Source organism: Ranitomeya imitator, chromosome 2 (assembly GCF_032444005.1).
Source record: "Ranitomeya imitator isolate aRanImi1 chromosome 2, aRanImi1.pri, whole genome shotgun sequence".
Taxonomy (NCBI): domain Eukaryota; kingdom Metazoa; phylum Chordata; class Amphibia; order Anura; family Dendrobatidae; genus Ranitomeya; species Ranitomeya imitator.
In genome coordinates this window covers 232761138-232787697 of record NC_091283.1, presented here as the reverse complement: position 1 = coordinate 232787697, position 26560 = coordinate 232761138, and the positions used below count along the sequence as shown (strand labels likewise).

The 26560-nt window shown below is 45.6% G+C and overlaps 1 protein-coding gene across 6 annotated transcripts in view; it reads left to right on the top strand.

Annotated features, from left to right (window-relative positions):
* The first annotated feature begins 10485 nt into the window (after positions 1 to 10485).
* Positions 10486 to 26560, top strand: part of LOC138662793 (uncharacterized) — a 177831-nt gene continuing 161756 nt past the window's right edge. For all 6 annotated transcript variants that reach the window (XM_069748739.1, XM_069748742.1, XM_069748741.1 and 3 more), the window contains exon 1: positions 10486 to 10613. In XM_069748739.1, coding sequence (XP_069604840.1) covers positions 10509 to 10613 — 105 coding nt within the window. In that variant the 5' untranslated portion in view covers positions 10486 to 10508. The remainder of the gene's footprint in view (positions 10614 to 26560) is intronic.

Here is a 26560-nt window from a genome sequence, read left to right as displayed (position 1 = left end):
GTGTCAGGCACACTCCCCGGGGCCCAGAAAAGTTGTCACCTCATGAGATTCTGTTTGGGTCCAGCCCTCGGCTAGGGGTATTCTTCCCTCAGCAGTTGACAATGCAATATGATACTTTGTCTGCTTATGTAATTGAACTCACCAAGAAACTTGCTAACATCCATTCTCGAGTTTTCTCTTCATTACCAGATCCAGGATCGGTACCCGGTTCACACTCCCTGAAACCAGGAGACTGGGTGTTGATGAAGAAGTATGTGAGGAGAACGCTCGACCCCAGATTTGACGGTCCCTTCCAAGTGCTGCTGACGACACCAACCTCTGTGAAACTAGAGGGAAGGCCCACTTGGATCCACGCATCGCACTGCAAGAAGGCTCCCGTACCAGAAGATACGCCTAAGCCAGAATGATCCTGATGATGGAAAAGACAGTCAAGGAAACAACAAACCTGATGTCGCATCTCCTCCTGGATGAACCTATCCGAATTCAGATTCACCCACCTGATGGCTCCTCCAATCCTGATGACGACGAATATGTGGAACTGATCGCACAGAGTCGCCAATATGAGACCATGCATGTTTCTACCCCCGTTTAGGGACAGATCTCCTGATCGCTCATTGCGAAAGACTGTACGGTGTAGGGCGTAGACACTAGGTTTGCGTCGGATCGCCAGCAGCACAAAAGAGTTGCAGCGCTTTGGGACAGGAGGCTAGGCTTAGGGCAAGTGATATCTAAGGGGGGCTTGTGATAGAAATATTTATATCATGTAGATCTCACTTGCATGTATACGCCTTTAAATCATATACATGTATACTCCTTTAAATCATATATATCTATCTACTCAGCTACTTTATAATCAATTGCTTAAAATGGCTGACATAAACTAATATAAGCCAGACAGACTGTTCGGTGTTTTCCACCCAAAAAGCAGAAGAACTCCAGATGTATTAAGTGCTGACGAGTTGTCTCAACTTTGTCCCAGATGCAGAGAGCTACATTTTAGTTGCATAATCAGCAGTCATATGCGCATTAATCACAATATTCCATATATATCAGATAACCAATAACTGAATTGTATGTTAATTAACTAACCGCCCCAACCACACCTTTCTATATGCTATTATAAAAACTATGTATCAGGAAATAAATGGCCAGTCTTTGATTGAATGTCAAGCTGTCACCACGTGTCAGACTCATTCTTTAAGGGCTCAGAAATAATTGGGAGCGGCCACAGCACACACGGGTAGATTTATCTAACCCAAATTTCCATATCAAATGTGAAGGCTGATGCCCTGTCAAGGAGTTTTGTGCCTGACTCTCCGGGTGTTCCTGAGCCGGCGGGTATTCTCAAAGAGGGGGTAATTTTGTCTGCCATCTCCCCTGATTTGCGGCGGGTGCTGCAGAAGTTTCAGGCTGATAGACCTGACCGTTGTCCAGCGGAGAAACTGTTTGTCCCTGATAGATGGACTAGTAGAGTTATCTCTGAGGTTCATTGTTCGGTGTTGGCTGGTCATCCTGGAATCTTTGGTACCAGAGATTTGGTGGCTAGATCCTTTTGGTGGCCTTCTTTGTCACGGGATGTGCGTTCTTTTGTGCAGTCCTGTGGGACTTGTGCTTGGGCTAAGCCCTGCTGTTCTCGTGCCAGTGGGTTGCTTTTGCCCTTGCCAGTCCCGAAGAGGCCCTGGACGCATATTTCCATGGATTTTATTTCAGATTTCCCTGTCTCTCAAAGGATGTCGGTCATTTGGGTGGTTTGTGATTGCTTCTCTAAGATGGTCCATTTGGTACCCTTGTCTAAATTGCCTTCTTCCTCTGATTTGGTGCCATTGTTTTTCCAGCATGTGGTTCGTTTGCATGGCATTCCGGAGAACATCGTCTCGGACAGAGGTTCCCAGTTTGTTTCGAGGTTTTGGCGGTCCTTTTGTGCTAAGATGGGCATTAATTTGTCTTTTTCTTCGGCTTTCCATCCTCAGAGAAATGGCCAAACCGAACAAACTAATCAGACTTTGGAAACATATCTGAGATGCTTTGTTTCTGCTGATCAGGATGATTGGGTGTCCTTCTTGCCTTTGGCTGAGTTCGCCCTTAATAATCGGGCCAGCTCGGCTACTTTGGTTTCGCCGTTTTTCTGTAATTCTGGTTTTCATCCTCGTTTCTCTTCAGGGCAGGTTGAGCCTTCGGACTGTCCTGGTGTGGATACTGTGGTGGACAGGTTGCAGCAGATTTGGACTCATGTGGTGGACAATTTGACATTGTCCCAGGAGAAGGCTCAACGTTTCGCTAACCGCCGGCGCTGTGTTGGTCACAGACTTCGTGTTGGGGATTTGGTTTGGTTGTCGTCTCGTTATGTTCCTATGAAGGTTTCCTCTCCTAAGTTTAAGCCTCGTTTCATTGGTCTGTATAAGATTTCTGAAGTTCTCAATCCTGTGTCATTTCATTTGGCCCTTCCAGCTTCTTTTGTCATCCATAATGTGTTCCATAGGTCGTTGTTACGGAGATACGTGGCGCCTATGGTTCCCTCCGTTGATCCTCCTGCCCCGGTGTTGGTCGAGGGGGAGTTGGAGTATGTGGTGGAGAAGATTTTGGATTCTCGTATTTCGAGACGGAAACTCCATTACCTGGTCAAGTGGAAGGGTTATGGTCAGGAAGATAATTCCTGGGTTTTTGCCTCTGATGTTCACGCTGCCGATCTAGTTCGTGCCTTTCATTTGGCTCGTCCTAATCGACCTGGGGGCTCTGGTGAGGGTTCGGTGACCCCTCCTCAAGGGGGGGTACTGTTGTGAATTCTGTTATCGAACTCCCTCCTGTGGTCATGAATGGTACTTCGGCGAGTTCTGTCCATGGACTCCCTCTGGTGGCTGTGAGTGGAGCCGCTGCTTCTGAGGTTCCTTCCACAGGTGATTTAGTTTATTCTTTGGCTGGCTGCTCTATTTAACTCCACTCAGATCGTTACTCTATGCCAGCTGTCAATGTTCTTGTACTGGTTCAGTTCGGTCTTGGATCTTTCTGGTGACCTGTCTACTCCAGCAGAAGCTAAGTCCCTGCTAGTTTATTATTTGTTCGTTGTTTTCTTGTCCAGCCTGCTATCATGATTTTGCCTTGCTAGCTGGAAGCTCTGGGATGCAGAGTGGCACCTCCGCACCGTGAGTCGGTGCGGAGGTCTTTTTGCACACTCTGTGTGGTCTTTTTGTAGTTTTTTGTGCTGACCACAAAGATACCTTTCCTATCCTCAGTCTGTTTAGTAAGTCTGGCCTCCCTTTGCTGAAACCTGTTTCATTTCTGTGTTTGTGACTTTCATCTTAACTCACAGTCAATATATGTGGGGGGCTTCCTTTACATTTGGGGAATTTCTCTGAGGCAAGGTAGGCTTTATTTTCTATCTCTAGGGCTAGTTAGCTCTTAGGCTGTGAAGAGGCGTCTAGGCTTGTTAGGTACACTCCACGGCTATTTCTAGTGTGTGTGATAAGATTAGGGATTGCGGTCAGCAGAGCTCCCACTTCCCAGAGCTTGTTCTGTTAGCTTACCCATCAGGTCGTTCCGGGTGCTCCTAACCACCAGGTCCATAACACAAAATGCTCTCCAAAACTTGGAAAGAAACTGCACCCCCGGTCAGAAACAATATCGGTAGGGATCCCATGTAATTTTACTATCTCACTGATTAAAATTTGCATTATGTAAAGCGGGAAAGGCAACAAAATGTGACATTTTACTGAATCTGTCCACCACCACCAAAATTACAGCATTACCTGCTGACACGGGTAGATGAGTGACAAAAATCTACCAATAAATGAGTCCAAGGTCTGGGAATCTCCAATGGTTGGAGAGACTCCGACGGACGAGTACGAGAGGTTTTGGAACACGCAGTCCCTGCTGGCGGCTACATTTTCCCGGACATCCTGATGTGCCCCTGACCACCAAAAACGCTGAGTCAGAAGATCACTAGTGGCTTTACCAGGATGTGCAGCCAAAACCGAATCATGATGATGACTATGAACTCTCAGACGGAGATTCACAGGTACAGTTTCCCTAATGGACAGGCAACAGGGGCGTCCCCCTGAGCGTCATCAACCTCTTTCTCAGGATTGGAGCATATAGACACTATAACCAGCCCTTTTTGTAGTATAAGAATTGGTTCACACTAATCTCCACCCCCAGAAAAGAGATAAGGCATCCGCCCTAATGTTCTTGTTCCCCGGCCTATATGTAACAAAAAAGTTAAACACGGTGAAGAACAATGCCTATTTTGCCTGTTAAGGTGTTAGACGTTAGACACTTCTCAAAGGCCCACTTGATTGTCGAGCTCCCCGTTACCAATGTCATAATTTCTCTCTGCAGATAAGTTTTTTTTTTTTTAGAAAAGTATGCATATGAACCTCCTTTACCAGGAGACGCACTCTGTGACAATATAGCCCCGAGGCCCTTTTCAGACGCATCAACTTTTACAATGGAAGGCTGAGTGGCGTCAGGCTGTATAAGGATCGACACAGATGCAAAACACTCCTTCAAGGTATTGAAAGCCTCCCTGGCTGGATTGGACCACTTGGAAAAGTCCATCCCTGTCCTGGTCATATCCGTCAAAGGTTTGGCCACTACCAAAAAGTTTTTGATTAACTTACGGTAGTAGTTGGCAAAACCCAAAAACCTTTGCATCGCCTTCAGATCCTCAGGACAATCCCAATCCAGTACTGCCCAGACATTCGCCGGATCCATCCATCCCTAGAAAAGGGATCTCCTCAACCGAGAACATACACTTTAGGAAGGCAAAGTTTGACCAGCTTAGAGATGCCCTTAATCTGGTAGACTGGGACAATATCCTCAGAAATAAGAATACAGATAATAAATGGGAAATGTTTAAGAACATCCTAAATAGGCAGTGTAAGCGGTTTATACCTTGTGGGAATAAAAGGACTAGAAATAGGAAAAACCCAATGTGGCTAAACAAAGAAGTAAGACAGGCAATTAACAGTAAAAAGAAAGCGATAGAGAAATAGGTGCATAAAATACAAGAGCCCCAACACAGGAAACTATATAGTGGCAAAATAGAATGGTCTGGCTAAGCCTGCACCCCAGCAGGATAATAATCAATCCACTAAATAAGTAAATGATATACAGATAATGTGAACATTTATATAGCAGACCCACATACAATAACTGGCTGGAGTGGTAAAAGTACCTGGATAGTAAAGTAGGTGTCCGTGTTGCTCCAGAAATCGGTGTGTCGGGCTGTACCGCAAATCTGCGGGGGAGTGACAGGACTGGCTGTCCTCCAAAACAGGGAGTCCCTGCTTGCTGGGCGGCTGGCAGGGACAAGAAACCGCCAACTCCTAGCGTGCCCCGGCCGGAAGCAACGCTGGAGCAGGAGCGGTGTGTCGAGGGGGCGTGGCCAAAAACGTGACGTCACACTGACGAAGAAGGAGTGTTTCCTTCGAAACGCGTCGGATTGGTTGCCCTGTCTCGCGCCCGCCCATTTTTGTGACGTCACGTTTTTGGCCACGCTCCCTCGACACACCGCTCCTGCTCCAGCGTTGCTTCCGGCCGGGGCACGCTAGGAGTTGGTGGTTTCTTGTCCCTGCCAGCCGCCCAGCAAGCAGGGACTCCCTGTTTTGGAGGACAGCCAGTCCTGTCACTCCCCCGCAGATTTGCGGTACAGCCCGACACACCGATTTCTGGAGCAACACGGACACCTACTTTACTATCCAGGTACTTTTACCACTCCAGCCAGTTATTGTATGTGGGTCTGCTATATAAATGTTCACATTATCTGTATATCATTTACTTATTTAGTGGATTGATTATTATCCTGCTGGGGTGCAGGCTTAGCCAGACCATTCTATTTTGCCACTATATAGTTTCCTGTGTTGGGGCTCTTGTATTTTATGCACCTATTTCTCTATCGATTTTACCTTATAAGCGCAGGTGATTTATCCAATCTATTCTACATTGTTTTATCTTAGAGTATAGCGCAGACTCTGTCACCTCACCAGCAGCTTATTTCTTTTTCCGCCTCCCCTTTTCCTTTTCCATGCTCATTTAGTTTTTTTCTTCTCCCTGTTTGCATTGTTTGTCGGCGCAGCGCCGGTGTTTATTAGTTTTATTCAGTAAAAAGAAAGCATTTGCACTACTAAAGCAGGATGGGACCATTGAAGCTCTAAAAAACTATAGGGAGAAAAATACTTTATCTAAAAAAACTAATTGAAGCTGCCAAAAAGGAAACAGAGAAGCACATTGCTAAGGAGAGTAAAACTAATCCCAAACTGTTCTTCAACTATATCAATAGTAAAAGAATAAAAACTGAAAATGTAGGCCCCTTAAAAAATAGTGAGGAAAGAATGGTTGTAGATGACGAGGAAAAAGCTAACATATTAAACACCTTCTTCTCCACGGTATTCACGGTGGAAAATGAAATGCTAGGTGAAATCCCAAGAAACAATGAAAACCCTATATTAAGGGTCACCAATCTAACCCAAGAAGAGGTGCGAAACCGGCTAAATAAGATTAAAATAGATAAATCTCCGGGTCCGGATGGCATACACCCACGAGTACTAAGAGAACTAAGTAATGTAATAGATATACCATTATTTCTTATTTTTAGGGACTCTATAGCGACAGGGTCTGTTCCGCAGGACTGGCGCATAGCAAATGTGGTGCCAATATTCAAAAAGGGCTCTAAAAGTGAACCTGGAAATTATAGGCCAGTAAGTCTAACCTCTATTGTTGGTAAAATATTTGAAGGGTTTCTGAGGGATGTTATTCTGGATTATCTCAATGAGAATAACTGTTTAACTCCATATCAGCATGGGTTTATGAGAAATCGCTCCTGTCAAACCAATCTAATCAGTTTTTATGAAGAGGTAAGCTATAGGCTGGACCACGGTGAGTCATTGGACGTGGTATATCTCGATTTTTCCAAAGCGTTTGATACCGTGCCGCACAAGAGGTTGGTATACAAAATGAGAATGCTTGGTCTGGGGGAAAATGTGTGTAAATGGGTTAGTAACTGGCTTAGTGATAGAAAGCAGAGGGTGGTTATAAATGGTATAGTATCTAACTGGGTCGCTGTGACCAGTGGGGTACCGCAGGGGTCAGTATTGGGACCTGTTCTCTTCAACATATTCATTAATGATCTGGTAGAAGGTTTACACAGTAAAATATCGATATTTGCAGATGATACAAAACTATGTAAAGCAGTTAATACAAGAGAAGATAGTATTCTGCTACAGATGGATCTGGATAAGTTGGAAACTTGGGCTGAAAGGTGGCAGATGAGGTTTAACAATGATAAATGTAAGGTTATACACATGGGAAGAAGGAATCAATATCACCATTACACACTGAATGGGAAACCACTGGGTAAATCTGACAGGGAGAAGGACTTGGGGATCCTAGTTAATGATAAACTTACCTGGAGCAGCCAGTGCCAGGCAGCAGCTGCCAAGGCAAACAGGATCATGGGGTGCATTAAAAGAGGTCTGGATACACATGATGAGAGCATTATATTGCCTCTGTACAAATCCCTAGTTAGACCGCACATGGAGTGCTGTGTCCAGTTTTGGGCACCGGTGCTCAGGAAGGATATAATGGAACTAGAGAGAGTACAAAGGAGGGCAACAAAATTAATAAAGGGGATGGGAGAACTACAATACCCAGATAGATTAGCGAAATTAGGATTATTTAGTCTAGAAAAAAGATGACTGAGGGGCGATCTAATAACCATGTATAAGTATATAAGGGGACAATACAAATATCTCGCTGAGGATCTGTTTATACCAAGGAAGGTGACGGGCACAAGGGGGCATTCTTTGCGTCTGGAGGAGAGAAGGTTTTTCCACCAACATAGAAGAGGATTCTTTACTGTTAGGGCAGTGAGAATCTGGAATTGCTTGCCTGAGGAGGTGGTGATGGCGAACTCAGTCGAGGGGTTCAAGAGAGGCCTGGATGTCTTCCTGGAGCAGAACAATATTGTATCATACAATTATTAGGTTCTGTAGAAGGACGTAGATCTGGGGATTTATTATGATGGAATATAGGCTGAACTGGATGGACAAATGTCTTTTTTCGGCCTTACTAACTATGTTACCATGTTACTTCTCCAGCTTGATAATTTATTGTCTCTGAGTATTTGTAAGACCTGCCTGACATGTACCTGATGTTATTCAAGGTCAGGTGAATAAATTAATATGTCATCCAGTTAGATAACCACAAATCTACCTACCGGGTTGTCACGATATTGTATGAAATATAATATAAGTTGTAGTCTCTCATTGCCAGCACCGATAGGGTGGGCGTTGACCCCCCCTTCACTTCAGGGTTCAGCTTTTCTTTTCAATGGGTAACCTGAAGCTTGTGTGTGAGCAGGGTGTGGCTTTAACCTGCAGGTGACCAATCCTGCAAAGCCACCTGTGGTCACTCCCATCTCAGTCAGGAATTTCTTTGTCTCCAGGGTCTGAAAACGTAAAGATCTCTGATCTCAGTGAATATAATTAACCAGCTCTTTAGTGATGACCCGAGGCTAGAGTATATAAGTCTCTACTCTTAACCCAGCCCATTCAGTCAGCAGAGTTTTACTTGAAGAGTTGTTTCTAACCAGACCTCCTGATGCATTGGGACATATTGGAACTCCTCCCACCAACATGGTTTTGCCTGCAAGGTCCTGAGAACATGTGAGTGTTACCTTTTCTCATTTAATCCCTTTATTTTATAATTACCTTGTACATTTTCAATTGTCTCATATTGTAACATCTTTATATGTCTTTTCTTCTTTAGGGAATTACGCTACTGTTTTGGGTTAGCTTCGGACCTGTTTAATCGAAGCTGGTGGCATCATACCGTTGTACTGGGTAGTTGGGAGTCGTTGTAGCGACTGTGGCGTTGATAATTATTGTTCCTGCCTGAGCTGGAGTATTTATATTGCCTCGTTGCAGCGGGCCCAATAGCCAGTACATAGCAGGCAGCCTTTCTGGCGACTAATTACCCTAGGTGCAGTACCTAATCTGACCTGAGAGTAAGGGGGGCGCCAGAGAGCTGCAGGTTTCAAGTGGAACTGTAAGCGGGATATACATAAATCCCTGCAGTTCGTGGTATATTGCAGAGCAGTGGGATACCTAGAATAATCCCCTGCTGTAAACTAAGAGGTCAATAGCCTTGTGTGTGTTTTTTCATCACATTGTGGAGTGGAGGGATAACTAAGATAAGCCCCCCTGCACATGTGATAGCCGTCTGTTGGCCTAAAGTCACCCCGATCTGTGACGTAGGGGTGACGGTCACGGTGTGAATTGTGACATATTGGTGGCAGTGGTGAGGATTCATGACACGGGTGATTAAAGATATCAGTCAGAAGGCCCCATTACTCACCCAAGAATCGCATTGCAATCCTCAGACTGGCCATCAGCCCTCCTCTCCTTAGCTTGACAGCAGCATAGAAATACATACTGCCGCGTTCACTTCAGGAGAGCTGATGGCCAGACGGAGTGATGTGATGTGATCCTCACACGAGTAATACGGCTGTCTGACTGCACCATAAGTGTGATTATGGCCTGTTTGAAAGAAGAATGGAGGACAACAGAGGGTAATGATAGGTGGCAGAGATGGGTTAGGGCTAGGATAACAGTGGTGAGATTGTGAAGGAGATGGGATGGGGTAAAGTGGCGGGATGGGCTTTTGAGAGGAGATAAGTAAGATCTTCAGTGGTGGTGGGGAGGAAGGTTATGGGAATTGGCATTAATCTGTTATATGGAGGGTTGTGGAGGTTGTACATTTCAGCTTTCTCTGGATGAATTTGTTACTGAAGTGTAAGGCAAAGTCTCCTGCAGAAATGAGGGAGGTCGAAGGGGCGACGGTTGACGGAAGTAGATGTGTTGAGCAGACGGTGGTGGGACAGATATGAGGTCTGTGATGTCCCGTGTAGCAGAGATTAAGACCTTATCGATGCCTTTTACCCCACGTAGGCTATCTTGTAAGCACAAGCTTGGATCACCTTGTGGTTAGAAGGGTCCAGAGCTATATATATGGGGTGCGGGACCATGGGATGACCTCACCAAGACATCACATACTGGAATTATTTTCATACCCGTTATTGGCCACCAATGGGAACGCAACACCGTGAAACCGCGAGCGACATCCACACGACACGTCATACAAGCGGCAGCGAGGGGCTTATTCTCTGTCATCCTCACATAATACAAAAGAGTAAAAACAGCAGGAAATTAATAATGAAGTCCCAAAATATCCATCACTGATCACATTGAAATATTGGCAAGTAAAATCATGACATCGGCCAAGTGTCCCCAGGATTTGGCGCAGGGAATCGGGTTAATCAGGAGATTGTGCATCCCTGGCTGTGGAAGACAAGGTGTTAATCATGTAGATGATTGTCCCTGACTGTGAAGGACAAGGGGTTAATCTGGCAGGCGATCCCTAGCTCTGGAGAGTGAGGGGTTAATCAGGTAGGGGATCAGGTGTGTCAGGGACAGGGAAGTGCTGCGGTGGAGGAGGAAGTGCGGGGACTTTCAGTTATGGCTGTAATTTCACCGCACTCAGCAGATGAGGCTCAGTACATGGATCCCGTACGGCAAAATCTGGTTTTTGAAGGATTTTTGAAGAAAAGGAAAGACACCATGGTTAGTGTCCCCAAAATCTACCCTGTATTACCTGTACACCTGTCCTATATCACCTGTACACCTGCCCTATATCACCTGTACACCTGCCCTATATCACCTGTACACCCACCCTTTATTACCTGTACACCTGCCCTATATCACCTGTACACCTGCCATGTGTTACCTGCACACCTGCACTATATTACCTGTACACCTGCCATGTGTTACCTGCCCTATATTACCTGTACACCTGCCTTTATTACCTGTGCACCTGCTCTATATCTCTGCACCTGCCCTATGTTACCTGTACACCTGACCTATATCTCTGCACCTGCCCTATGCTACCTGTACACCTGCCCTATATCTCTGCACCTGCCCTATGTTACCTGTACACCTGCTCTATATCTCTGCACCTGCCATATGTTACCTGCACGCCGGCTCTATATCTCTGCACCTGCCATGTTACCTATACACCTACTCTATATCTCTGCACCTGCCATGTTATCTGCACACCTGCTCCATATCTCTGCACCTGCCATGTTACCTGTACACCTGCTCTACAGGTCCTTCTCAAAAAATTTGCATATAGTGTTAAATTTCATTATTTACCATAATGTAATGATTACAATTAAACTTTCATATATTATAGATTCATTATCCACCAACTGAAATTTGACAGGTCTTTTATTGTTTTAATACTGATGATTTTGGCATACAACTCCTGATAACCCAAAAAACCTGTCTCAATAAATTAGCATATCAAGAAAAGGTTCTCTAAACGACCTATTACCCTAATCTTCTGAATCAACTAATTAACTCTAAACACATGTAAAATATACCTGAGGCTTTTATAAACTCCCTGCCTGGTTCATTACTCAAAACCCCCATCATGGGTAAGACTAGCGACCTGACAGATGTCAAGAAGGCCATCATTGACACCCTCAAGCAAGAGGGTAAGACCCAGAAAGAAATTTCTCAACAAATAGGCTGTTCCCAGAGTGCTGTATCAAGGCACCTCAATGGTAAGTCTGTTGGAAGGAAACAATGTGGCAGGAAACGCTGTACAACGAGAAGAGGAGACCGGACCCTGAGGAAGATTGTGGAGAAGGACCGATTCCAGACCTTGGGGAACCTGAGGAAGCAGTGGACTGAGTCTGGTGTGGAAACATCCAGAGCCACCGTGCGCAGGCGTGTGCAGGAAATGGGCTACAGGTGCCGCATTCCCCAGGTAAAGCCACTTTTGAGCTACAGAGAAGCAGCACTGGACTGTTGCTAAGTGGTCCCTAGTACTTTTTTCTGATGAAAGCAAATTTTGCATGTCATTCGGAAATCAAGGTGCCAGAGTCTGGAGGAAGACTGGGGAGAAGGAAATGCCAAAATGCCTGAAGTCCAGTGTCAAGTACCGACAGTCAGTGATGGTGTGGGGTGCCATGTCAGCTGCTGGTGTTGGTCCACTGTGTTTCATCAAGGGCAGGGTCAATGCAGCTAGCTATCAGGAGATTTTGGAGCACTTCATGCTTCCATCGGCTGAAATGCTTTATGGAGATGAAGATTTCATTTTTCAGCACGACCTGGCACCTGCTCACAGTGCCAAAACCACTGGTAAATGGTTTACTGACCATGGTATTACTGTGCTCAATTGGCCTGCCAACTCTCCTGACCTGAACCCCATAGAGAATCTGTGGGATATTGTGAAGAGAAAGTTGAGAGACGTAAGACCCAACACTCTGGATGAGCTTAAGGCCGCTATTGAAGCATCCTGGGCCTCCATAACATCTCAGCAGTGTCACAGGCTGATTGCTTCCATGCCACGCCGCATTGAAGCAGTCATTTCTGCCAAAGGATTCCCGACCAAGTATTGAGTGCATAACTGAACATTATTATTTGATGGTTTTTTTGTTTGTTATTAAAAAACACTTTTATTTGATTGGATGGGTGAAATATGCTAATTTATTGAGACAGGTTTTTTGGGTTATCAGGAGTTGTATGCCAAAATCATCAGTATTAAAACAATAAAAGACCTGACAAATTTCAGTTGGTGGATAATGAATCTATAATATATGAAAGTTTAATTGTAATCATTACATTATGGTAAATAATGAAATTTAACACTATATGCTAATTTTTTTAGAAGGACCTGTATATCTCTGCACCTGCCCTATGTTACCTGCACACCTGCTCCATATCTCTGCACCTGCCATGTTACCTGTACACCTGCTCTATATCTCTGCACCTGCCCAATGTTACCTGTACACCTGCCCTATATCTCTCCACCTGCCCTATGTTACCTGTACACCAGCTCTATATCTCTGCACCTGCCCTATGCTACCTGTACACCTGCCCTATATCTCTGAACCTGCCCTATGTTACCTGTATGCCTGCTCTATATCTCTGCACCTGCCATGTTACCTGCACACCTGCCCTATATTACCTGTACACCTGCCTTTATTACCTGTACACCTGCTCTATATCTCTGCACCTGCCCTATATTACCTGTAAGCCTTCAATAAATCACCTGTACACCTGCCCTAGATTACTATTACCTGTACACCTGCCATGTGTTACCTGCACACCTGCCCTATATTACCTGTGCACATGCCATGTGTTACCTGCACTATATTACCTGTACACCTGCCTTTGTTACCTGTACACCTGCTCTGTATCTCTGCATTGCCCTATGCTTACCTGCCATCTGCTATATATCTCTGCACCTACCATGTTACCTGTACACCTGCTCTATATCTCTGCACCTGCCCTATGTTACCTGCACACCTGCTCGATATCTCTACACCTGCCATGTTACCGGTACAACTGCTCTATATCTCTGCACCTGCCCTATGTTGCCTGTACACCTGCTCTATATCTCTTCACCTGCCTTATGTTACCTGTACACCTGCTCTATATCTCTGCACCTGCCCTATGTTACCTGCACACCTGCTCTATATCTCTGCACCTGCTCTATGTAACTATTACCTGCACACCTGCCCTATATCTCTGCACCTGCTCTATGTTACCTGCACACCTGCTCTATATATCTGCACCTGCTCTATGTTACCTGCACACCTGCTCTATATCTCTGCACCTGCTCTATGTTACCTGCACACCTGCTCTATATCTCTGCACCTGCTCTATGTTACTATTACATGCACACCTGCTCTATGTCTCTGCACCTGCCCTATGTTACCTGTACACCTGCTCTATATCTCTGCACCTGCCCTATGTTACCTGTACACCTGCTCTATATCTCTCCACCTGCCCTATGTTACCTGCACACCTGCTCTATATCTCTGCACCTGCCCTATGTTACCTGTACACCTGCTCTGTATCTCTGCACTTGCCCTAGATTACTATTACCTGTACACCTGCTCTGTATCTCTGCACCTGCCCTAGTTTACTATTACCTGCACAGCTGCTCTATATCTCTGCACCTGCCCTATGTTACCTGTACACCTGCTCTGTAGCTCTGCTCCTGCCCTAGATTACTATTACCTGCACACCTGCTTTATATCTCAGCACCTGCCCTATGTTACTATTACCTGTACACCTGCTTTGTATCTCTGCACCTGCCCTATGTTACCTGTACACCTGCTCTATATCTCTGCACCTGCTCTATGTTACCTGCACACCTGCTCTATATCTCTGCACCTGCTCTATGTTACCTGCACACCTGCTCTATATCTCTGCACCTGCTCTATGTTACTATTACCTGCACACATGCTCTATATCTCTCCACCTGCTCTATGTTACTATTACCTGTACACCTGCTCTATATCTCAGCACCTGCCCTATGTTACCTGCACAACTGCTCTATATCTCTGCACCTGCCCTATGTTACCTGCACACCTGCTCTACATCTCTGCACCTGCTCTGTTACTATTACCTGTACAACTGCTCTATATCTCTGCACCTGCCCTATGTTACCTGTGCACCTGCTCTATATCTCTGCACCTGCCCTATTTTACCTGTACACCTGCTCTATATCTCTGCACCTGCCCTATGTTACCTGCACACCTACTCTATATCTCTGCACCTGCCCTATTTTACCTGTACACCTGCCCTATATCTCTGCACCTGCCCTATGTTACCTGCACACCTGCTCTATATCTCTGTACCTGCCCTTTGTTATCTGTACACCTGCCCTATATCTCTGAACCTGCCCTATGTTACCTGCACACCTGCTCTATATCTCTGCACCTGCCCTATTTTACCTGTACACCTGCTCTATATCTCTGCACCTGCCCTATGTTACCTGTACACCTGCCCTATATCTCTGAACCTGCCCTATGTTACCTGCACACCTGCTCTATATCTCTGCACCTGCCCTAGATTACTATTACCTGTACACTTGCTCTATATCTCTGCACCTGCGCTATGTTACTATTACCTGTACACTTGCTCTATATCTCTGCACCTGCGCTATGTTACTATTACCTGTACACCTGCTCTATATCTCTGCACCTGCGCTATGTTACTATTACCTGTACACCTGCTCTATATCTCTGCACCTGCTTTATGTTACTATTACCTGCACACTTGCTCTATATCTCTGCACCTGCTCTGTTACCTGCACACCTGCTCTATATCTCTGCACCTGCTCTATGTTACCTGCACACCTGCTCTATATCTCTGCACCTGCTCTATGTTACTATTACCTGCACACATGCTCTATATCTCTCCACCTGCTCTATGTTACTATTACCTGTACACCTGCTCTATATCTCAGCACCTGCCCTATGTTACCTGCACAACTGCTCTATATCTCTGCACCTGCCCTATATTTCCTTACACCTGCTCTATATCTCTGCACCTGCCCTATTTTACCTGTACACCTGCTCTATATCTCTGCACCTGCCCTATGTTACCTGCACACCTGCTCTACATCTCTGCACCTGCCCTAGATTACTATTACCTGTACACCTGCTCTGTATCTCTGCACCTGCCCTAGTTTACTATTACCTGCACAGCTGCTCTATATCTCTGCACCTGCTCTATGTTACCTGTACACCTGCTCTGTATCTCTGCACCTGCCCTATGTTACCTGCACACCTGCTCTAGATCTCTGCACCTGCCCTATGTTACTATTACCTGTACACCTGCTCTGTATCTCTGCACCTGCCCTAGATTACTATTACCTGCACAGCTGCTCTATATCTCTGCACCTGCCCTATGTTACCTGTACACCTGCTCTGTAGCTCTGCTCCTGCCCTAGATTACTATTACCTGCACACCTGCTTTATATCTCAGCACCTGCCCTATGTTACTATTACCTGTACACCTGCTCTATATCTCTGCTCCTGCCTTAGATTACTATTACCTGCACACCTGCTCTATATCTTTGCACCTGCCCTATGTTACCTGTACACCTGCTCTATATCTCTGCACCTGCCATATGTTACTATTACCTGTACACCTGCTCTATATCTCTGCACCTCCCCTATGTTACTATTACCTGCACACCTGCTCTGTATCTCTGCACCTGCCCTATGTTACCTGTACATCTGCTCTATATCTCAGCACCTGCCCTATGTTACTATTACCTGTACACCTGCTCTGTATCTCTGCACCTGCCCTATGTTACTATTAACTGCCCACCTGCTCTATACCTCAGCACCTGTCCTGTTACTATTACCTGTACACCTGCTCTATATCTCTGCACCTGACCTATGTTACTCTTACCTGTACACCTGCTCTATATCTCAACACCTGCCCTATGTTACTATTACCTGTACACCTGCTCTATATCTCTGTAACTGCCCTATTTTACCTACACACCTGCTCTATATCTCTGCACCTGCCCTATGTTACTATTACCTGTACACCTGCTCTATACCTCTGCTCCTGCCCTAGATTACTATTACCTGTACACCTGCTCTATATCTCTGCACATGCCCTATGTTACCTGTACACCTGCTCTATATCTCTGTACTTGCCCTGTTACCTGCACACCTGCTCTATATCTCTGCACCTGCCCTATGTTACCTGTACACCTGCTCTATATCTCTGCACCTGCCATGTTACCTGCACACCTGCTCTATATCTCTGTACCTGCCCTATTTTACCTGTACACCTGCTCTATATCTCAGCACCTGCCCTATGTTACCTGCACACCTGCTCTTTATCTCTGCACCTGCCCTATGTTACCTGCACACCTGCTCTGTATCTCTGTACCTGCCCTATGTTACTATGCCTGCACACCTGCTCTATATCTCTGTACCTGCCCTATGTTACTATTACTTGTACACCTGCTCTATATCTCAGCACCTGCCCTATGTTACTATTACCTGTACACCTGCTCTGTATCTCTGCACCTGCCCTATTTTACCTGTACACCTGCTCTATATCTCTGCACCTGCCATAGAATACTATTACCTGTACACCTGCTCTGTATCTCAGCACCTGCCCTGTGTTACTATTACTTGCAAACCTGCTCTATATCTCTGCACCTGCCCTAATTTACCTGTGCACCCGCTCTATATCTCTGTACCTGCCCTATGTTACTATTACCTGTACACCTGCTCTGTATCTCTGCTCCTGCCCTAGATTACTATTACCTGCACACCTGCTCTATATCTCTGCACCTGCCCTATGTTACCTGTACATCTGCTCTATATTTCAGCACCTGCCCTATGTTACTATTACCTGTACACCTGCTCTGTATCTCTGCACCTGCTCTATGTTACTATTACCTGCACACCTGCTCTATACCTCAGCACCTGCCCTGTTACTATTACCTGCACACCTGCTCTATATCTCTGCACATGCCCTATGTTACCTGTACACCTGCTCTATATCTCTGCACCTGCCCTATGTTACTATTACCTGTACACCTGCTCTATATATCTGCTCCTGCCCTAAATTACTATTACCTGCACAACTGCTCTATATCTCTGCACCTGCCCTATGTTACCTGTACACCTGCTCTATATCTCTGCTCCTGCCCTATGTAACTATTACCTGTACACCTGCTCTATATCTCTGCACCTGCCCTATGTTACTATTACCTGTACACCTGCTCTATATCTCTGCACCTGCCCTATGTTACTATTACCTGTACACCTGCTCTGTATCTCTGCTCCTGCCCTAGATTACTATTACCTGCACACCTGCTCTATATCTCTGCACCTGCCCTAATTTACCTGTGCACCCGCTCTATATCTCTGTACCTGCCCTATGTTACTATTACCTGTACACCTGCTCTGTATCTCTGCTCCTGCCCTAGATTACTATTACCTGCACACCTGCTCTATATCTCTGCACCTGCCCTATGTTACCTGTACACCTGCTCTACATCTCTGCACCTGCCCTATGTTACTATTACCTGTACACCTGTTCTATATCTCTGCACCTGCTCTATGTTACCTGTACACCTGCTCTATATCTCTGCACCTGCCCTATGTTACTATTACCTGTACATCTGCTCTATATCTCAGCACCTGCCCTATGTTACTATTACCTGTACACCTGTTCTATATCTCTGTACCTGCCCTATGTTACTATTACCTGTACACCTGCTCTGTATCTCTGCTCCTGCCCTAGATTACTATTACCTGCACACCTGCTCTATACCTCAGCACCTGCCCTGTTACTAATACCTGCACACCTGCTCTATATCTCTGCACATGCCCTATGTTACCTGTACACCTGCTCTATATCTCTGCACCTGCCCTATGTTACTATTACCTGCACACCTGCTCTATATCTCAGCACCTGCCCTGTTACTATTACCTGCACACCTGCTCTATATCTCTGCACATGCCCTATGTTACCTGTACACCTGCTCTATATCTCTGCACCTGCCCTATGTTACTATTACCTGTACACCTGCTCTATATATCTGCTTCTGCCCTAGATTACTATTACCTGCACACCTGCTCTATATCTCTGCACCTGCCCTATGTTACCTGCACAACTGCTCTATATCTCTGCTCCTGCCCTATGTTACTATTACCTGTACACCTGCTCTATATCTCTGCACCTGCCCTATGTTATGATTACCTGTACACCTGCTCTATATCTCTGCTCCTGCCCTATGTTACTATTACCTGTGCACCTGCTCTATATCTCTGCACCTGCCCTATGTTACTATTACCTGTACACCTGCTCTATATCTCAGCACCTGCCCTATGTTACTATTACCTGTACACCTGCTCTATATCTCTGCCCCTGCCCTAGATTAATATTACCTGTACACCTGCTCTATATCTCTGCACCTGCCCTATGTTACCTGTACACCTGCTCTATATTTATGCACCTGCCCTATGTTACTATTACCTGTACACCTGCTCTATATCTCAGCACCTGCCCTATGTTACTATTACCTGCACACCTGCTCTTTATCTCTGTACCTGCCCTAGATTACGATTACCTGCACACCTGCTCTATATCTCTGCTCCTGCCCTATGTTACTATTACCTGTACACCTGCTCTATATCTCAGCACCTGCCCTATGTTACTATTACCTGCACACCTGCTCTATATCTCTGCACCTGCCCTATATTACCTGCACACCTGCTCTATATCTCTGCACCTGCCCTATGTTACCTGTACACCTGCTCTATATCTCTGCACCTGCCCTATGTTACTATTACCTGTACACCTGCTCTATATATCAGCACCTGCCCTATGTTACTATTACCTGTACACCTGCTCTGTATCTCTGCTCCTGCCCTAGATTACTATTACCTGCACACCTGCTCTCTGCTCCTGCCCTATGTAACTATTACCTGTACACCTGCTCTCTGCTCCTGCCCTATGTAACTATTACCTGTACACCTGCTCTATATCTCTGCACCTGCCCTATGTTACTATTACCTGTACACCTGCTCTATATCTCTGCACCTGCCCTATGTTACTATTACCTGTACACCTGCTCTGTATCTCTGCTCCTGCCCTAGATTACTATTACCTGCACACCTGCTCTATATCTCTGCACCTGCCCTAATTTACCTGTGCACCCGCTCTATATCTCTGTACCTGCCCTATGTTACTATTACCTGTACACCTGCTCTATATCTCTGCACCTGCCCTATGTTACCTGTACACCTGCTCTATATCTCTGCACCTGCCCTATGTTACTATTACCTGTACACCTGCTCTATATATCAGCACCTGCCCTATGTTACTATTACCTGTACACCTGCTCTGTATCTCTGCTCCTGCCCTAGATTACTATTACCTGCACACCTGCTCTCTGCTCCTGCCCTATGTAACTATTACCTGTACACCTGCTCTCTGCTCCTGCCCTATGTAACTATTACCTGTACACCTGCTCTATATCTCTGCACCTGCCCTATGTTACTATTACCTGTACACCTGCTCTATATCTCTGCACCTGCCCTATGTTACTATTACCTGTACACCTGCTCTGTATCTCTGCTCCTGCCCTAGATTACTATTACCTGCACACCTGCTCTATATCTCTGCACCTGCCCTAATTTACCTGTGCACCCGCTCTATATCTCTGTACCTGCCCTATGTTACTATTACCTGTACACCTGCTCTGTATCTCTGCTCCTGCCCTAGATTACTATTACCTGCACACCTGCTCTATATCTCTGCACCTGCCCTATGTTACTATTACCTGTACACCTGTTCTATATCTCTGCACATGCCCTATGTTACCTGTACACCTGCTCTATATCCCTGCACCTGCCCTATGTTACTATTACCTGCACACCTGCTCTATACCTCAGCACCTGCCCTGTTACTATTACCTGCACACCTGCTCTATATCTCTGCACATGCCCTATGTTACCTGTACACCTGCTCTATATCTCTGCACCTGCCCTATGTTACTATTACCTGTACACCTGCTCTATATATCTGCTCCTGCCCTAGATTACTATTACCTGCACACCTGCTCTATATCTCTGCACCTGCCCTATGTTACCTGTACACCTGCTCTATATCTCTGCTCCTGCCCTATGTTACTATTACCTGTACACCTGCTCTATATCTCTGCACCTGCCCTATGTTACGATTACCTGTACACCTGCTCTATATCTCTGCTCCTGCCCTATGTTACTATTACCTGTGCACCTGCTCTATATCTCTGCACCTGCCCTATGTTACTATTACCTGTACACCTGCTCTATATCTCAGCACCTGCCCTATGTTACTATTACCTGTACACCTGCTCTATATCTCTGCTCCTGCCCTAGATTAATATTACCTGTACACCTGCTCTATATCTCAGCACCTGCCCTATGTTACCTGTACACCTGCTCTTTATCTCTGTACCTGCCCTAGATTACTATTACCTGCACACCTGCTCTATATCTCTGCTCCTGCCCTATGTTACTATTACCTGTACACCTGCTCTATATCTCAGCACCTGCCCTATGTTACTATTACCTGCACACCTGCTCTATATCTCTGCACCTGCGCTATATTACCTGCACACCTGCTCTATATCTCAGCACCTGCCCCATGTTACTATTACCTGTACACCTGCTCTATATCTCTGCTCCTGCCCTAGATTAATATTACCTGTACACCTGCTCTATATCTCTGCACCTGCCCTATGTTACCTGTACACCTGCTCTATATCTCTGCACCTGCCCTATGTTACTATTACCTGTACACCTGCTCTATATATCAGCACCTGCCCTATGTTACTATTACCTGTACACCTGCTCTATATCTCTGTACCTGCCCTATGTTACTATTACCTGTACACCTGCTCTGTATCTCTGCTCCTGTCCTAGATTACTATTACCTGCACACCTGCTCTATATCTCTGCACATGCCCTATGTTACCTGTACACCTGCTCTATATTTCTGCACCTGACCTTTGTTACTATTACCTGTACACCTGTTCTATATCTCTGCTCCTGCCCAAGATTACTATTACCTGCACACCTGCTTTGTATCTCTGCACCTTCCCTATGTTACCTGTACACCTGCTCTATATCTCTGCACCTGCCCTATGTTACTATTACCTGTACACCTGCTCTATATCTCTGCTCCTGCCTTAGATTACTATTACCTGCACACCTGCTCTATATCTTTGCACCTGCCCTATGTTACCTGTACACCTGCTCTATATCTCTGCACCTGCCATATGTTACTATTACCTGTACACCTGCTCTATATCTCAGCACCTGCCCTATGTTACTATTACCTGTTCACCTGCTCTATATCTCTGCTCCTGCCCTAGATTAATATTACCTGTACACCTGCTCTATATCTCTGCACCTGCCCTATGTTACCTGTACATCTGCTCTATATCTCTGCACCTGCCCTATGTTACTATTACCTGTACACCTGCTCTATATCTCAGCACCTGCCCTATGTTACTATTACCTGTACACCTGCTCTATATCTCAGCACCTGCTTTATGTTACTATTACCTGTACACCTGCTTTTTATCTCTGTACCTGCCCTAGATTACTATTACCTGCACACCTGCTCTATATCTCTGCTCCTGCCCTATGTTACTGTTACCTGTACACCTGCTCTATATCTCAGCACCTGCCCTATGTTACTATTACCTGCACACCTGCTCTATATCTCAGCACCTGCCCTATATTACCTGCACACCTGCTCTATATCTCAGCACCTGCCCTATGTTATTATTACCTGTACACCTGCTCTATATCTCTGCTCCTGCCCTAGATTAATATTACCTGTACACCTGCTCTATATCTCTGCACCTGCCCTATGTTACCTGTACACCTGCTCTATATCTCTGCACCTGCCCTATGTTACTATTACCTGTACACCTGCTCTATATATCAGCACCTGCCCTATGTTACTATTACCTGTACACCTGCTCTATATCTCTGTACCTGCCCTATGTTACTATTACCTGTACACCTGCTCTGTATCTCTGCACATGCCCTATGTTACCTGTACACCTGCTCTATATCTCTGCACCTGACCTATGTTACAATTACCTGTACACCTGCTCTATATCTCTGCTCCTGCCCAAGATTACTATTACCTGCACACCTGCTTTGTATCTCTGCACTTTCCCTATGTTACCTGTACACCTGCTCTATATCTCTGCACCTGCCCTATGTTACTATTACCTGCACACCTGCTCTATATCTCTGCTCCTGCCTTAGATTACTATTACCTGCACACCTGCTCTATATCTTTGCACCTGCCCTATGTTACCTGTACACCTGCTCTATATCTCTGCACCTGCCATATGTTACTATTACCTGTACACCTGCTCTATATCTCTGCACCTCCCCTATGTTACTATTACCTGCACACCTGCTCTATATTTCTGCACCTGCCCTGTTACTATTAACTGCCCACCTGCTCTATACCTCAGCACCTGTCCTGTTACTATTACCTGTACACCTGCTCTATATCTCTGCACCTGACCTATGTTACTCTTACCTGTACACCTGCTCTATATCTCAACACCTGCCCTATGTTACTATTACCTGTACACCTGCTCTATATCTCTGCACCTGCCCTATTTTACCTACACACCTGCTCTATATCTCTGCACCTGCCCTATGTTACTATTACCTGTACACCTGCTCTATATCTCAGCACCTGCCCTATGTTACTATTACCTGTACACCTGCTCTATACCTCTGCTCCTGCCCTAGATTACTATTACCTGTACACCTGCTCTATATCTCTGCACATGCCCTATGTTACCTGTACACCTGCTCTATATCTCTGCACCTGCCCTATGTTACTGTTACCTGTACACCTGCTCTATATCTCTGCTCCTGCCCAAGATTACTATTACCTGCACACCTGCTCTGTATCTCTGCACCTTCCCTATGTTACCTGTACACCTGCTCTATATCTCTGCACCTGCCCTATGTTACTATTACCTGTACACCTGCTCTATATCTCTGCTCCTGCCTTAGATTACTATTACCTGCACACCTGCTCTATATCTTTGCACCTGCCCTATGTTACCTGTACACCTGCTCTATATCTCTGCACCTGCCCTATGTTACTATTACCTGTACACCTGCTCTATATCTCTGCACCTGCCCTATGTTACTATTACCTGTGCACCTGCTCTATATCTCTGTACCTGCCCTATGTTACTATTACCTGTTCACCTGCTCTGTATCTCTGCTCCTGCCCTAGATTACTATTACCTGCACACCTTCTCTATATCTCTGCACCTGCCCTGTTACTATTACCTGTACACCTGCTCTATATCTCTGCACCTGCCCTATGTTACTATTACCTGTACACCTGCTCTATATCTCAGCACCTGCCCTATGTTACTATTACCTGTACACCTGCTCTATATCTCAGCACCTGCTATATGTTACTATTACCTGTACACCTGCTCTTTATCTCTGTACCTGCCCTAGATTACTAATACCTGCACACCTGCTCTATATCTCTGCTCCTGCCCTATGTTACTATTACCTGTACACCTGCTCTATATCTCAGCACCTGCCCTATGTTACTATTACCTGCACACCTGCTCTATATCTCTGCACCTGCCCTATATTACCTGCACACCTGCTCTATATCTCAGCACCTGCCCTATGTTACTATTACCTGTACACCTGCTCTATATCTCTGCTCCTGCCCTAGATTACTATTACCTGCACACCTGCTCTATACCTCAGCACCTGCTGTTACTAATACCTGCACACCTGCTCTATATCTCTGCACATGCCCTATGTTACCTGTACACCTGCTCTATATCTCTGCACCTGCCCTATGTTACTATTACCTGCACACCTGCTCTATACCTCAGCACCTGCCCTGTTACTATTACCTGCACACCTGCTCTATATCTCTGCACCTGCCCTATGTTACCTGCACAACTGCTCTATATCTCTGCTCCTGCCCTATGTTACTATTACCTGTACACCTGCTCTATATCTCTGCACCTGCCCTATGTTACGATTACCTGTACACCTGCTCTATATCTCTGCTCCTGCCCTATGTTACTATTACCTGTGCACCTGCTCTATATCTCTGCACCTGCCCTATGTTACTATTACCTGTACACCTGCTCTATATCTAAGCACCTGCCCAAGATTACTATTACCTGCACACCTGCTCTGTATCTCTGCACCTTCCCTATGTTACCTGTACACCTGCTCTATATCTCTGCACCTGCCCTATGTTACTATTACCTGTACACCTGCTCTATATCTCTGCTCCTGCCTTAGATTACTATTACCTGCACACCTGCTCTATATCTTTGCACCTGCCCTATGTTACCTGTACACCTGCTCTATATCTCTGCACCTGCCCTATGTTACTATTACCTGTACACCTGCTCTATATCTCTGCACCTGCCCTATGTTACCTGTACACCTGCTCTATATCTCTGCACCTGCCCTATGTTACTATTACCTGTACACCTGCTCTGTATCTCTGCTCCTGCCCTAGATTACTATTACCTGCACACCTTCTCTATATCTCTGCACCTGCCCTGTTACTATTACCTGTACACCTGCTCTATATCTCTGCACCTGCCCTATGTTACTATTACCTGTACACCTGCTCTATATCTCAGCACCTGCCCTATGTTACTATTACCTGTACACCTGCTCTATATCTCAGCACCTGCTATATGTTACTATTACCTGTACACCTGCTCTTTATCTCTGTACCTGCCCTAGATTACTAATACCTGCACACCTGCTCTATATCTCTGCTCCTGCCCTATGTTACTATTACCTGTACACCTGCTCTATATCTCAGCACCTGCCCTATGTTACTATTACCTGCACACCTGCTCTATATCTCTGCACCTGCCCTATATTACCTGCACACCTGCTCTATATCTCAGCACCTGCCCTATGTTACTATTACCTGTACACCTGCTCTATATCTCTGCTCCTGCCCTAGATTACTATTACCTGCACACCTGCTCTATACCTCAGCACCTGCCCTGTTACTAATACCTGCACACCTGCTCTATATCTCTGCACATGCCCTATGTTACCTGTACACCTGCTCTATATCTCTGCACCTGCCCTGTTACTATTACCTGCACACCTGCTCTATACCTCAGCACCTGCCCTGTTACTATTACCTGCACACCTGCTCTATATCTCTGCACCTGCCCTATGTGACCTGCACAACTGCTCTATATCTCTGCTCCTGCCCTATGTTACTATTACCTGTACACCTGCTCTATATCTCTGCACCTGCCCTATGTTACGATTACCTGTACACCTGCTCTATATCTCTGCTCCTGCCCTATGTTACTATTACCTGTGCACCTGCTCTATATCTCTGCACCTGCCCTATGTTACTATTACCTGTACACCTGCTCTATATCTCAGCACCTGCCCAAGATTACTATTACCTGCACACCTGCTCTGTATCTCTGCACCTTCCCTATGTTACCTGTACACCTGCTCTATATCTCTGCACCTGCCCTATGTTACTATTACCTGTACACCTGCTCTATATCTCTGCTCCTGCCTTAGATTACTATTACCTGCACACCTGCTCTATATCTTTGCACCTGCCCTATGTTACCTGTACACCTGCTCTATATCTCTGCACCTGCCATATGTTACTATTACCTGTACACCTGCTCTATATCTCAGCACCTGCCCTATGTTACTATTACCTGTACACCTGCTCTATATCTCTGCTCCTGCCCTAGATTAATATTACCTGTACACCTGCTCTATATCTCTGCACCTGCCCTATGTTACCTGTACACCTGCTCTATATCTCTGCACCTGCCCTATGTTACTATTACCTGTACACCTGCTCTATATCTCAGCACCTGCCCTATGTTACTATTACCTGTACACCTGCTCTATATCTCAGCACCTGCTTTATGTTACTATTACCTGTACACCTGCTTTTTATCTCTGTACCTGCCCTAGATTACTATTACCTGCACACCTGCTCTATATCTCTGCTCCTGCCCTATGTTACTATTACCTGTACACCTGCTCTATATCTCAGCACCTGCCCTATGTTACTATTACCTGCACACCTGCTCTATATCTCTGCACCTGCCCTGTTACTATTAACTGCCCACCTGCTCTATA